The 12,427-nt window shown below is 42.7% G+C and overlaps 1 protein-coding gene across 1 annotated transcript in view; it reads right to left on the bottom strand.

Moving 5' to 3' along the window:
• The window catches only part of LARP1 (La ribonucleoprotein 1, translational regulator), a 65,000-nt gene that overhangs the window by 3,747 nt on the left and 48,826 nt on the right, over positions 1-12,427 (bottom strand). The window contains exons 9-16 of the mRNA XM_007946415.2: positions 11,614-11,788; positions 11,325-11,494; positions 8,578-8,970; positions 7,596-7,719; positions 7,269-7,474; positions 6,689-6,795; positions 5,279-5,430; positions 1,939-2,083 (exon numbers count right to left, since the gene is read on the bottom strand). Coding sequence (XP_007944606.1) covers positions 1,939-2,083; positions 5,279-5,430; positions 6,689-6,795; positions 7,269-7,474; positions 7,596-7,719; positions 8,578-8,970; positions 11,325-11,494; positions 11,614-11,788 — 1,472 coding nt within the window. The remainder of the gene's footprint in view (positions 1-1,938; positions 2,084-5,278; positions 5,431-6,688; positions 6,796-7,268; positions 7,475-7,595; positions 7,720-8,577; positions 8,971-11,324; positions 11,495-11,613; positions 11,789-12,427) is intronic.

Genomic DNA, 12,427 nt, shown 5'->3' on the forward strand with positions numbered 1-12,427 from the left:
TCTTCAAAAAGCATGCAGTAACTTCTGTAGTAAGGAAATGAAGCAACATATTTCAACACAGAAAACAGCTCATGCTTATAAATGACAAAAGAAAGACACAAAAGAGCATTTACAGTATGATTTAAATACATTAAATATGCAATGAAAAGACTGGAAAGAAGCATGATGCACAACATTAACTGTGGCAGTCTCTGGACTAAAGGATGCTCAACCCCACCCCAGTTTCTTTAAATGTTTATGGAATTTTTAAATAACTTATAAAGAACACATTTTACTTTGAAAATTAGGGACAAAAAAGCAGCAAGAGTCTTACGAAAGTGTTTCAATAGCAACATATTGGAACCAACCTAAGTAACTATAATTAGGAGACTGATTAAATACATTATCCATACAATATAACCATTATTGTTGTTGTTGTTATGTGCCGTGGAGTTGGACCTGACTCATAGCGACCCCTCCTTGGGTTTCCGAGGCAGTATCACTACAGAAGTAGAATGCCCAATCTTCCTTCCAAGGAGTGGCTGGTGGGTTTAAACCGCCAGCCTTCTGGTTAGCAATCAAGTGCCTTAGGCACTGTGCCACCAGGGCTCCTGTATAATACCATGCAGGATATAAAAAAGAACAAGGGAAAAAAAAAAAAACTCAAACAAGCTAATTAAATAATAGGCCAAGAATTTGAATATAAATTTCTCCAAAGAAAATAAACAAATGGCCAATACACATATGAAAAGATGTTCAACATCATTAGTCATTAGGGAAATGCAAATCAAAACCATAATAATATACCACTTCCCATCCACTATCTACTAGGATTAGTTACTAACAAAAAAATGGGAAACAAGTGTTGGCAAGGATGTAGAGAAATTGGAACCCTTATGCATTGCTTGTCGGAATGTAAAAGAGTGCAGTTGCTGTAAAAGAAGTTTGGTGATTCCTCAAAAACCATAGAATTTACTTTATGGCCCAACAATTCCACACTTAGATAAAGTTCCAAAAGAACTAAAAGCAAGGACTCAAACAGAAGCAGGTAAACTAATGTTCACAGCATTATTCACAACAGCTAAAAGGTGGAAACAACCGAAATGTCCATCATCCATGGACAAATTGATAAACTGTGGTACACACAGCTGAATATTATTCAATCATAGAAAAGAATGAAGTTTGTTACATGCTATGACATGGATAAACCTTGAAAATCACATATTGAGTGAAATAAGCCTGGAACAAAAGGACAAATATTGTATGACTCTACTTGTCTGAAGTATTTAAAATAGGCAAATTCATAGAGACAAAACAATTGAGGTTATCAGGGACTGGGATAAGGTGAGTTACTGACTGACTAATGGTACAGAGTTTCTGTTTGGGATGATAAAAAGGACCTGGAAACAGAAGTAGTAATGGTTATCCAACACTGTCAATGTACTTAATGCCACTGAATTTTACACTCAAAAATAATTAAGGTGGATAAATTTTCTATTACGCGTATTTTACCACAATAAAACAACAGCAAGGAAGTTACTTTTGTACAAATAGGCAATGAACTCCAAAATACAGCATTAAGTAAAAAAGAGCAAAGTGAGTAATGTAGGCTTACCTCTTGTGTAGAGAAAGAGATGAGGGTATGGGAGACCACACAGGTATGTATTTACTTACATAGGCATTAAGTATTTTTGGAAAGGACCCATAAGATTCTAACAATACTGGTTGCTTGTGGGGAAAGGAACTGAAGGCTTGGGGAAAGGGTTGAGGAGACGACCCTTCATTATATAACCTTTGAAACTCTGGATTTTTGCCATGTGACTATATTACTCACTCAAAAATACTAAATTTTTAAGTAAGTATATACACATGCAAGGGATTTCCAACAGCAGTTCTGGAAGCAGCCCCATCAGCCTAAAAGCACCAACCAGTAAGAGCCTCTCACCCCAATCCACTTACCTGTAGCCTTCTTTGGCATCCTCCAGAGCCAGCTGCTTAAACTCCTCATACATCTTTTTGTTGAAGTGATCTCGGAGGAAGAAGGACCAGAAACGGAATAGAGTGTTCATCTCCTGAGATTGGCCAATGCCCAAGCGTTTCCTCTCTGACAGGGGAAAGAGGAGGAAAGACATCATGTCTCAGAGCGAGGCACTGCCTTTGCTTCAGTAATGACGAATCCTGGGGCTTAAGACTTTATTCCCTTCTCTTATATATCCACATTCCCTTGGCTCATCACCTACCCTCTTTTAGTCATTCAGCAGTTATTTATTGAGCTCTGGTGGTGTAGTGCCTAAGGCATTTGACTGCTAACCAGAAGGCTGGTGGTTCAAACCCACCAGCCACTCCTTGGAAGACTGGGCAATCTACTTCCGTAAAGACACCTCAGAAACACAAGGAGGAGTCACTATGAGTCTGGATCGACTCAATGACAGTGAATTTGTTTTTTATTTTTGATTACTCTGTCAGGAGTCCCTGAGTGGTGCAAAGTTAAGCATTTGACTATCAGCCAAAAGGCTGGTAGTTTGAACCCATCAAAAGGTGCCTTGGAAGACAGGCCTGGTGATCTGCTTCTGAAAGGTCATAGCATAGGGAGTAGTTCTACTTTGTACACATAGGATTGCCGTGAGTCAGAACCAACTTGATGGCAGCTAACAAAACAAATCTGTGTCAAACCCTGTACACTTCACCAGGACCAGGTGGCGTAAGCATCTGAAACAGGTCATCATTTCATCCTCAACCAGGATCACTTTCATGTGTAGTTAGTACATGGCAAAGTGTGAAGAAGCAACGTGTCCATCTGATCAAATTACATTGTTTATTATCAATAATCATTTCAGGAATCCTAAAATATTAACAAAAGGAGCTCTGGTAGCATAGTGGCTAAGGCACTTGACTGCTAACCAGGAAGGCTGGCAGTTTAAACCCACCAAGCCACTCCTCGGAAGGAAGGTTGGGCAATCTACTTCCGTAGTGATACTGTCTCAGAAATCCAAGGAGGGGTCGCTATGAGTCAGGTCCGACTTGACAGCACATAAACAACAACAAAAATATTAACAAGTAAGAAACAGTAATATTAAAAGCACTGGAACCAGAGGCAGTGCCATGGGGGTGGGGGTGGGGGGAGAAGAACCAACACATAATACCAAAAGCACAAGCAAAACAAAACAAAGATATACAGTCATGCATTACTTAACATCCATGATATTCCATGAAACAGGACCTTATATGATTTGGACGTTGTATGAACACCATACTATACATAGGCAGTCCCTGGATTATGAATGAGCTCCAATCCTAAATCTGTCTTTAAGTTGGATTTTTACATAGGCGGAACAGTTAAGTACGGTTTTTCCCTACTATCAGTCAAATGTTTGTCTTAGTATATAGTGTACCTTTCTACGCATAAAAATATTACAGAAACACTTCCAGATATAGACATTAATACATATTACAGTAAAAATAATATGTTCTGATGCGCATCACAAAGTACAGCCTGTTTGTTATTAGCGACCATTGTTTGTACCTCAAATTTTAAAAATAACAGGCTTTATGGAGATTAGGACCACGGACATATATGCAGTCAGACATTTATGTGGTCAGACTCTGCCCATACAGATGTTAATTGGTGCGTGACTGTATTTGCTACCATCAAAATGAAAAACTTCTGCTTCCAAGGACACCATCAAGAAAGTGAAAAGGCAACTCACAGAACCAGGAAACATTTAAAAATCATAAATCTGCTAAAGGAGTTGTATCTAGAAAAAAGAAGTCACACAACTCAATAATAAAAAAGACCAATAACCTAGTTAAAAAATAGGCAAAGGATCTGAATAAACACTTCTTCAAAGAAGATATGCACATGGCCAATAAGCACATGAAAAGATGCTCAACATCATTAGTCATCAGGAAAATCCAACTAAAAACCACAATATGATACTTCACACCCACTAAGATGGCTATAATTAAAAACATAATAAAAAGTGTTGGCAAAGATGTGGAAAAATTGGAACTCTTAAATGGGAAGGTAATAGTGCAGCTGCTTTGAAAAACTGTCTGGCAGTTGCTCAAAAGGTTACATATACAACTAATCCTATGACCCAGCAATTTCAATCCTAGGCATATACCCAAGAAAAATGAAAACATATATCCACAGAAAAAATTTTACATGAATCTTCATAGCAGCATTATTTAGAACAGCCAAAAGTTAGCAACAATCAACATCCAAAAACATGAATGGATAAATAAAATGCCATGTAAGTATACAACAGAATATTATTCAGCAAAAAAAAAAAGAAATGAAGCACTTGATGAACTTGGAGGACATTATGCTGAGTGAAGTAAGTCAATCACAGAAGGACAAATATTCTATTAGTCCACTATTTAAAAAGTAAAGGGATGGTTTATATATGGAATGAAACTTTCTTTTCTGGTTACCTGGGATGGGAGGGGAGTGAACACTGCTAGATAGGTAGAGACAAGCATTAACTGCTAGATAGGTAGAGACAAGCATTGATTGATTTGGGTGAAGGGAAGAGCAATATGCCAAATATGAGTAATCAACATGGTGGCATTCAGGAAGAGGAAGACAGAGAAAGGTACATGGGAGATACAGACAACAAAGATGAACCTTTTGACATACAGTACTGCATTGCCAGTGACGGCAAACATTGATCTATAGGTAGGTAGATGGGCCAACAGGCTGAATGGTCCTATGGCTGCCAACCAAATAATAGATAGGCATATGGGCTGATCATTTACATCCGGTAGATACACTCCTCGAAGAGATCAATCATGGGGGAATAGAAGGGCAGTGTATGCACAGGGGGACAGCTCAGGGGCAGGAGGACATGGCAGGGAAGGACACAGGGAAGAGGTTAACTATTGGGAGGAAGTAGGCCATATAAAAACAGGGCGCTTGCTGGATTTGGCCCAAAGGCCATATACTTTGCAAACTCCTGGTAGTAGAGAACATATGTTTCATGTATACTCTTGTGTAATGGACAGTGGTCCACAACGGACAACAGCCAAACTGGCAGTTTGTCAACTTATGAAATACTCAATTGACATTTCTTCTATCAATAAAAGATTAGATTAAAGAATAGGAATGCTCCAAGAGCCAGATTCCCTTGGCCTCCTTCCAAAACTATTTGGCCTAAGTCTAACTTTGATCTTTAGGACTGTAATGCCACCTGACTCCTTGCTCCGAGGTCAGAGAAAACAGTCATCTGCTCCACTAGCTCCCACATTCCGGGAAAAGTAAGGGTCCCAGAGGCTCAGCCCCTTTCCCTGTGTTTCTTACCATTAAGGCAGCGCCTACGATACTTATGGTAGACGTGTTGTGTGAAGCCATTTTCCTTGAGCAGTTCATGGGAAGGATGCTGGAACTTGGGCAGTGACTGAGGGGTACAGCCATAGCTGCCAACTGCAGGTGTCCCTTCTGAGGGGCTGGAGCTGCAGAGGTCATGAGAAAGACAGTGTCACCAGGTTCCCTACAACAGCTGGCCAAAAGTTTAGGAAATGCTCTCCTAATCTCTTTAATCAGCCAAGATCCAGCCTTGCACAGGGCATCAAGGAGGCCCAGGTACTATGTTAGGCTCTTAACTTACATTTGTGGATCTGATTTACTCTTTTTGTCAACACTAGGAGAGTTCAAAGAGTTCACAAAGGAGGTCACTGAGGCCCACAGAGATTGGGAGACCTGACCAGGTTCATAGAGCTATTTAAGGGAAGAGATCTGTCTAATGCCAAAATCTGAGCTTTTAACCATTTAAAAGCATTTAACCTAGAAGCCCTGGTGGTGCAAAAGGAGCTCTGGTAGCACAGTGCCTAAGGCATCTGACTGCTAATCAGCCACTATGCAGAAAGAAGACTGGGCAATCTACTTCCATAAAAGGTTTACTACCTCAGAAACCCAATGGGGGTTGCTATGAGTCTGAACCGACTTGATGGCAGTGGGTTTGGGTTTTTTTTGTTGTTGTTTTGGTGGCTCATTAGTTAGGTATTTGGCTGCTAACCAAAAGGTTGGCTGCCCAAAAGAGGGGCAGAAGAAAAAAACTAGCCATCAGCGTTCATAAAGATTATAGCCTAGAAAACCCTATGGGCAAGTTCTACTCTGTTCTCTAAGATTGCTGGAAGTCAAAATCGATTTGATGGCACCCAACAAGGCAACATTTAACTTTCCTTACTGAGCCAGTAATAGGTCACTCCCTCCCCATCTATATGAAGTTTTCTCAAAACCATGCCTATTTTCAGTCTTTATCCACCTTTGCAGGAAGAAAAATACATAGGCCAGTGACTCCCAACCCTTGCTTCAAAACAGGGAACACTGGGCCATTATATGGAAAATAATTAAGAAGGAAGCTGGGCTCTATCCTCAGAAACTGAGTCGGTAACTCTGGGATAGGGTCTAGGAATGGGAATTTTTATTCAACTATTAGGAATCCTGAAGCAGGCAGCAGATATCCATGTTTGGATATCAATTCACAGATACTCTGAGTGAAGTACAATCTGGTCCCATCTGGTTGCACCATATTTAGAAAGAAGTCTTCTCCTTCTCAGGCCTTGGACTAAACTCTACACATTACTCCTGATTTTAAGTTTACATTAGTGTCCCTTTCTGTTCTCTAATTCACAGATCACAGAGGCTCTTTCTCCTTGATGCTAATGAAGTCATGGCACGTCCACCGCCCCACCCCCGAGCCCATGTTACCTGATGGAAGCAGTCCTAGGTCTGTGCTCACGAGAATCCATCACCCAGCCCACATGACTCTCCAAGGGTGGGTTTGAGCTGTGTCTTGTCTTCCTTTTCCGAGGCATCTGCAAAGGTCAGTCCAGGATTTGTCATTAATGGTGCCTCCTACAACTGAGGAGCAACAAGCACTTCAAGGACTAAGATCCCCTCATATGTACTTGGTACCTCAAATTTACAAAACATTTTCATTTTCACATCTACTAAGTTTCACAACTGTGAACTAGGAACTTGTATGCCTATTTCACAGATGAGGACGATAAGGCTTGAGAGTAAAGTGATTTGTCTAAGGTCTTACATCTGGTCAGTACTCCTTCGGTCCTATGATGGTTACATGAGATCACCATGCCCACACCCACACCCTGTCTGTTTTTGCAAATATGATGACTCCATCTCAGGTGAGGCCACTAGCCTAAGAACACAGAGCAGATAGGGAATGTGGCACTTTCTTGGTTCAGACAAGGCAAGGTAGAGAAGCCAAGTGCTGAAATGCAGTGAAGTGGTCCCCAAGACTCTGAGCAGCCCAGCAGGAGTGTCTCACCTTGGCATCTATTGTCCGTCCTTCCTTCACCACTGGGTAAAACCTTGATGTCTGGCTTGAGTCTTTGAGCTGTGGTGTGCGGGGGGTCCGGGGAGTCCTGGCATTACGGTAGTTTGGCGACTCTGGGACAGTGGTTGGTAGAGAGCGGGCGATTGTGGAGGGCTCAGGAGCACCAAACAACTTGTTGGCCAGGGCATCAGTGGGAACTACAGAGGCAGAGAGGGTCAAGGGCAGACCAATGATGATCTATTTATTCCTGGAAGGCCCCTAAGTTGGAGGGTTCCAGATCCTCCCACCAAGCCAAGGTCCCAGGTTTCCGCCCCTCACCTTGCTGGAACCGAGGTGGCCCAGGAGGGACCTCCTGGTTGGGATCCACAGGGGGTTCAGGGGTCAGAGTGTCAAACTGCTCCCGACTGATCATGTTGACTTTCTTGAAGTTCTCAACTTCTTGCTACAGAGGATGTAAGAAGGGTGGGGAAAGATGTTATTAAGACTGCCCTAGCCTGTTCGGGAATCAGGCCTTGCAGGAAGCTGGAGCTCCCACGTCCACACACATGGAATTCTGATCCCCAGGCTCTTAAGTTGCCCCATCACCATTCCTCAACCCCAGTTACCCAGGCACAACTGTGCTAAGCCTGAAGAGGCCAGTACTTGTCCTGCACTCTCTGCAATAAGACTGTTTATCACGTTGCCACTGGCTTCTCAGGAACTCACTGAAGACTCTCCAAGAAGCTCCATCACCTCCCCAAGTCTCTTTCTGCCACTGTCTTCTTACTTAGTGGTGGCACAACTCTCTCCTCAGCTCCACCAAACACAGTTACTACACAGGACCAAATAATACCCACCACCAAACATATCTACTCTGCGAAACCCTAGGACAGAGATGTCTTGACTGTTTTACGGCAGCAGCCATTTTTAAAAAGAGCTCTCTTTTCTCTCTTTCAAATGCAAAGAAAGGTCCTTAAAAGCTTTAAAATACTGATATATGCCTAAATATTTAAGAACAGAAATGACCATCTAACTCGTATTTCCTACACAAGTGTCACCAACTGCTAGAACCTTAAGTATGAATGCTCAATGAGACAATAACTCCCCTCATACACGCATAGTTCCCTATAGTTCCAAAGTGTTTATGTATTTCTTCTCTCTCTTAATGTACCAGCAAGGTGTCAATTATCATTCCCCTTTTATCCCCTACTAAGGATACTTATGCTGTGGATCAGAGACTTGCCCAAGGTCACAGAGCCAATCAGCTTTCCCCTTTTCCATACATCACAGACCCATACTCTTGGCTATGCCCCAGCCTCACCTTGATCTGGGAATATTCCGGTTCAAACTTCTCAGTCCACAGGTCCTGTTCATAGTAGAACAAACCATCATTAATGACCTTGGCCAGCTCAGCGCTCATCTTGGCACGTGAGGTGTGATTGCCTGTGCGGTCCCCCCCTGGGTGCCGGCGCATGTAAGGTGGTGTCTGGGTGACAATAAGGATCTTGTTGACATCCCGGTCATCAATCTCATAGTCAGAGTCCTCATCAGACCAGGCAGTGAAGGTATTCTTCCGCCCATCCATCTGCTCCATCTCCTCATCAAATAAGAAATCCAGTTCCTCTTGCTCATCCTGATCCTTGGATATCAGCTGCTGGGAAGGTAGCTGCTGAGGCAGAGAGGTCTGGTGGAGAAACCTAGGTTCCTCTGACTTCTAAAACAGTAAAGGACCAAGGGGAGAGGAAGTCACTAGGAGGTCTGTGGGACAGGCTCTGTTGCTTTTATACAAGAGGGAGACCCCAGCCTCTAAAAGGAGTCTGTCAGAACTGTGGTCCTGGTCACAACACTAGCAAATTACAGATGTCCTCCTTAGAGTCATCCTACTAGGGAAAGGATGTCCCATAGAGGTTCAGGTTCCTCCATTCACAGCTTAAAAAAGTCATTCACAAACAATTAGAGGACAAGTTCCTTACAGCTAGGGGCTGTACCCTCCCTTACTTACCATTACACCCTACATAGCATAGAACTGGACACAGCAGAAGTTCAAAAGGTTGACCCATTCATTTATCCATTTGCTCAGTATCTCCCAATAAAAATTGGAAGCTCCACGAGGCAAGGACTACAGGTGCCTTGCTTTTCATTACATCTTCAGTACCTAGACTGGGATCTAGCAAGAGCAGATGCTGAACTTTTTGATGTACAAACAAGTACCTATTACTACCAGGCCTTATATGAAGAACCTAACAACAGAGTAATGAAGAAGGTAAGGTCCCTGTACTCAGGGAGCTCACAGTTCAGTGGGACAGAAAGTCAAACAACCAGCCCCCAGCCCACTGCAATGTGGTATGGTAAAGATATAAATAAACAGATTTCTGGAGCCATAAAAGCTAGATGAACCCCTGAAACAATCCCACTAAGATAATAATCTTTAAACTTTAAACCAAAAATATCCTTTGAAGTCTTCTTAAAACTGAACAATTTAGCTTAGTAAAGAAGTAACTAGTAAAGAATGCCTGACTTGAGTTTTATGCTCTTTTAAGAACTATCTATATGGGATCAAATCCCAACAGTAACTTGAAAGATTAGATGGTAACCTTAGGGGGCAGTGAGTTTATGTTAATGTGGGAAGCATAACTCAGAAGAGGAGGGTGACAATGGTTGCACAACTCCAGGAATATAATCAATGTCACTGAAATGTCCATGTATAAACTTGAATTGGTGTAGTTTTGCTGTGTACTCTTACCAACAATAAAATAAAATAAATTTACAAAAAAAAAAAAAAAAAAAAAGAACATATAGGGTGGAGCACTTAACCTGCTGGAGGGAAGGGATAGTGGTGGTTAGGGAAGTGACTACTAAACTGTCATCTAAACGATAACCACACATAAGTCAGGTAAAGAGTGTTTTAGGCAGAATAAGCATGTGCAAAGTTCTAAAGGCAAGAAAGAACAGGGTACTTTCAGCAAAATGAAAATATTTCATTAACTGCTGATAGACTGAATTTAGCTGAGACTTTGGAAGAGAAGCAGTTTTATTTACCTCACAGTACATACATCTAAAAGGCATCTATGCTACACACAGTTTCCCACATAAACTCCAAACTTCTCTCTTTTAAGTCTGGCTTTTGCCTTTCCAAAGCCTTTGTAGCCTGTAGTTCTGGACTTTCTCCACTCACTACCTTTCCTCCTCATGACCCTGGATGATCTCGGACACTCAAGGGCTATACCCAGAGCAGGTGGGAATTCTGGACATGAACAGGAAGAGAAGAGGAAGAGGGAACCTAGTGTTCTACAGACCCCAAAGTCCAAGCTCATCCCTGAAGTCTCAAAGCCCTAGACCGTAATTTCCTCCTATGAAAAATACCATTCAAGAACTTACTTAGCTCAAAATCATTAGGAGGAAAAAAAAAGCAAGAGGACCAAGTTTGCTGGTCCAACAGAGCCTGGTGGAACTGCTGAGACTATGGCCACCAGCTGCCCTGCAGGTCTGGAATTAAATCCACACCCGTGGTTTCCAGCCAAATAAAAGTCAGGCATATGAATTGAACATTTACCTCAGGTAGATACACTCCTTGGAGAGAACAATCATGGGAGAAAGAAGGGCTGCTTGTGCATAGGGACACAGCTCAGGGGCAGGAGTGCATGGAGGGATGGACACTGGGAAGGGGTAACTATGGGGAGGAAGTGGGAGGGGAGCTGTTGCATTGTGGTAAACTGTGGTCAATGTCATGAGACAAAGTGTATGTGAACTGCTGTATGGAAAGTGAATTTGCTCTGTAAATCTTCACCCAAATCACTCACACTCACACACACACACACACACACACACACACACACACACAGAACTTACTTAGCTAGGGCACCCTAAGAAATGGTCCTCATGGAAAATAGAATACAGGTCACACCAACCTTCCCAGTCACTGGAGACCTGAGCTCACATTATGACCCTGAGCCACCTGGCTTGCCTACTACCTCTTCAGAGCCCAGAGCACTGTGCTGAGGTATAGTCTCCTCCAAGCACCCCAGCCCAGGCTCCTATATTCCAGGAAAAGGGGCAGACTATACCCACCTTGGGCCGTGCTGGGGAGGGACGAGGTCTCTTCTTCACTTCAATCCAATTTTCAGAATCCAGGTCAGGCAGACTGGCAGACAGACCCTTGGGCAGTGTCTTTAGGTTGCTAACCTCTTCTGTTTTGGTTGGCACTGGGGTGACTGCCCGGGGAGAGCCAGGGGCTGATTCTAAAGGGTGGTAAAGTAAGGCCCTCATACCTCTAGTTCTTCTGCCACTAGTCCTGAGAAGGACTATTAGCTGAAGGAAGGGCAACAGGAAAGCATCCACACATCAGCTGGGTACCCACCTGTCTCCTTTTGATAGTGCTGGCGAGGCACAAATTCAGGGCAGTTGAGAAGCTGGGAAAAATCAGTCTGGGAATAGTCCACTATTGGGGGACCAGGAAGAGGCCACTTCTCAGGCTCCTCCCTTCTGCGGACCTTCTCATCAACTATCTCCACCACCTTGCTGTCCTTGAGGGCCTGCAGTGGGAAGAAAAGGGAGGAAAGGATGAAGGAAGAGGATTGGTATAGGCTGAATGTTTGGAAGTTGGTAACAGGGACAAGTGGGCCCCGCGCAAGCCCAAGTATGAGTCCAGTACTGGAAAGGTTAAAAAACCTGACACCATGACTGATGGACATGTGAGATGTTCAAGTGTGTAGGAAGGGATCAACTCAAAGATATAACCTATCCCTTTGACTGTACAATTATACTTCCAATAATCTTCCCTAAAGAAGTATTTGCACAAACAAGTGAAAGTATATATAAAGATTTAGACAAAAGGCTATTCATAGCAACATATGCACCAGAAAACAAAAACTGGAAACTCAACTTGTATACATAGGCAATTTAAATAAATGATGGCACATATATTCAATGGCACTACACTCAAGTCATTAAACCACAACTCTACTCGTGCCAAGGCAGAAAGATCCACAAAATATATTACTAAGAGGGGAAAAAAAAAAAAAAAAAAAAAAAACCCACGAAAAACCCAAGTAGAAGTTGTTGTTGTTGTTATGTGCTGTCCCCGACTCATAGCGACCCCTCCTTGGGTTTCCGAGGCAGTATCACTACGGAAGTAGGATTGCCCAACCTTCCTTCCGAGGAGTGGCTGGTGG

This window comes from Orycteropus afer, unplaced genomic scaffold (assembly GCF_000298275.1).
Source record: "Orycteropus afer afer isolate SDZICR_OR568_19922 unplaced genomic scaffold, OryAfe1.0 scaffold00160, whole genome shotgun sequence".
Classification (NCBI taxonomy): domain Eukaryota; kingdom Metazoa; phylum Chordata; class Mammalia; order Tubulidentata; family Orycteropodidae; genus Orycteropus; species Orycteropus afer.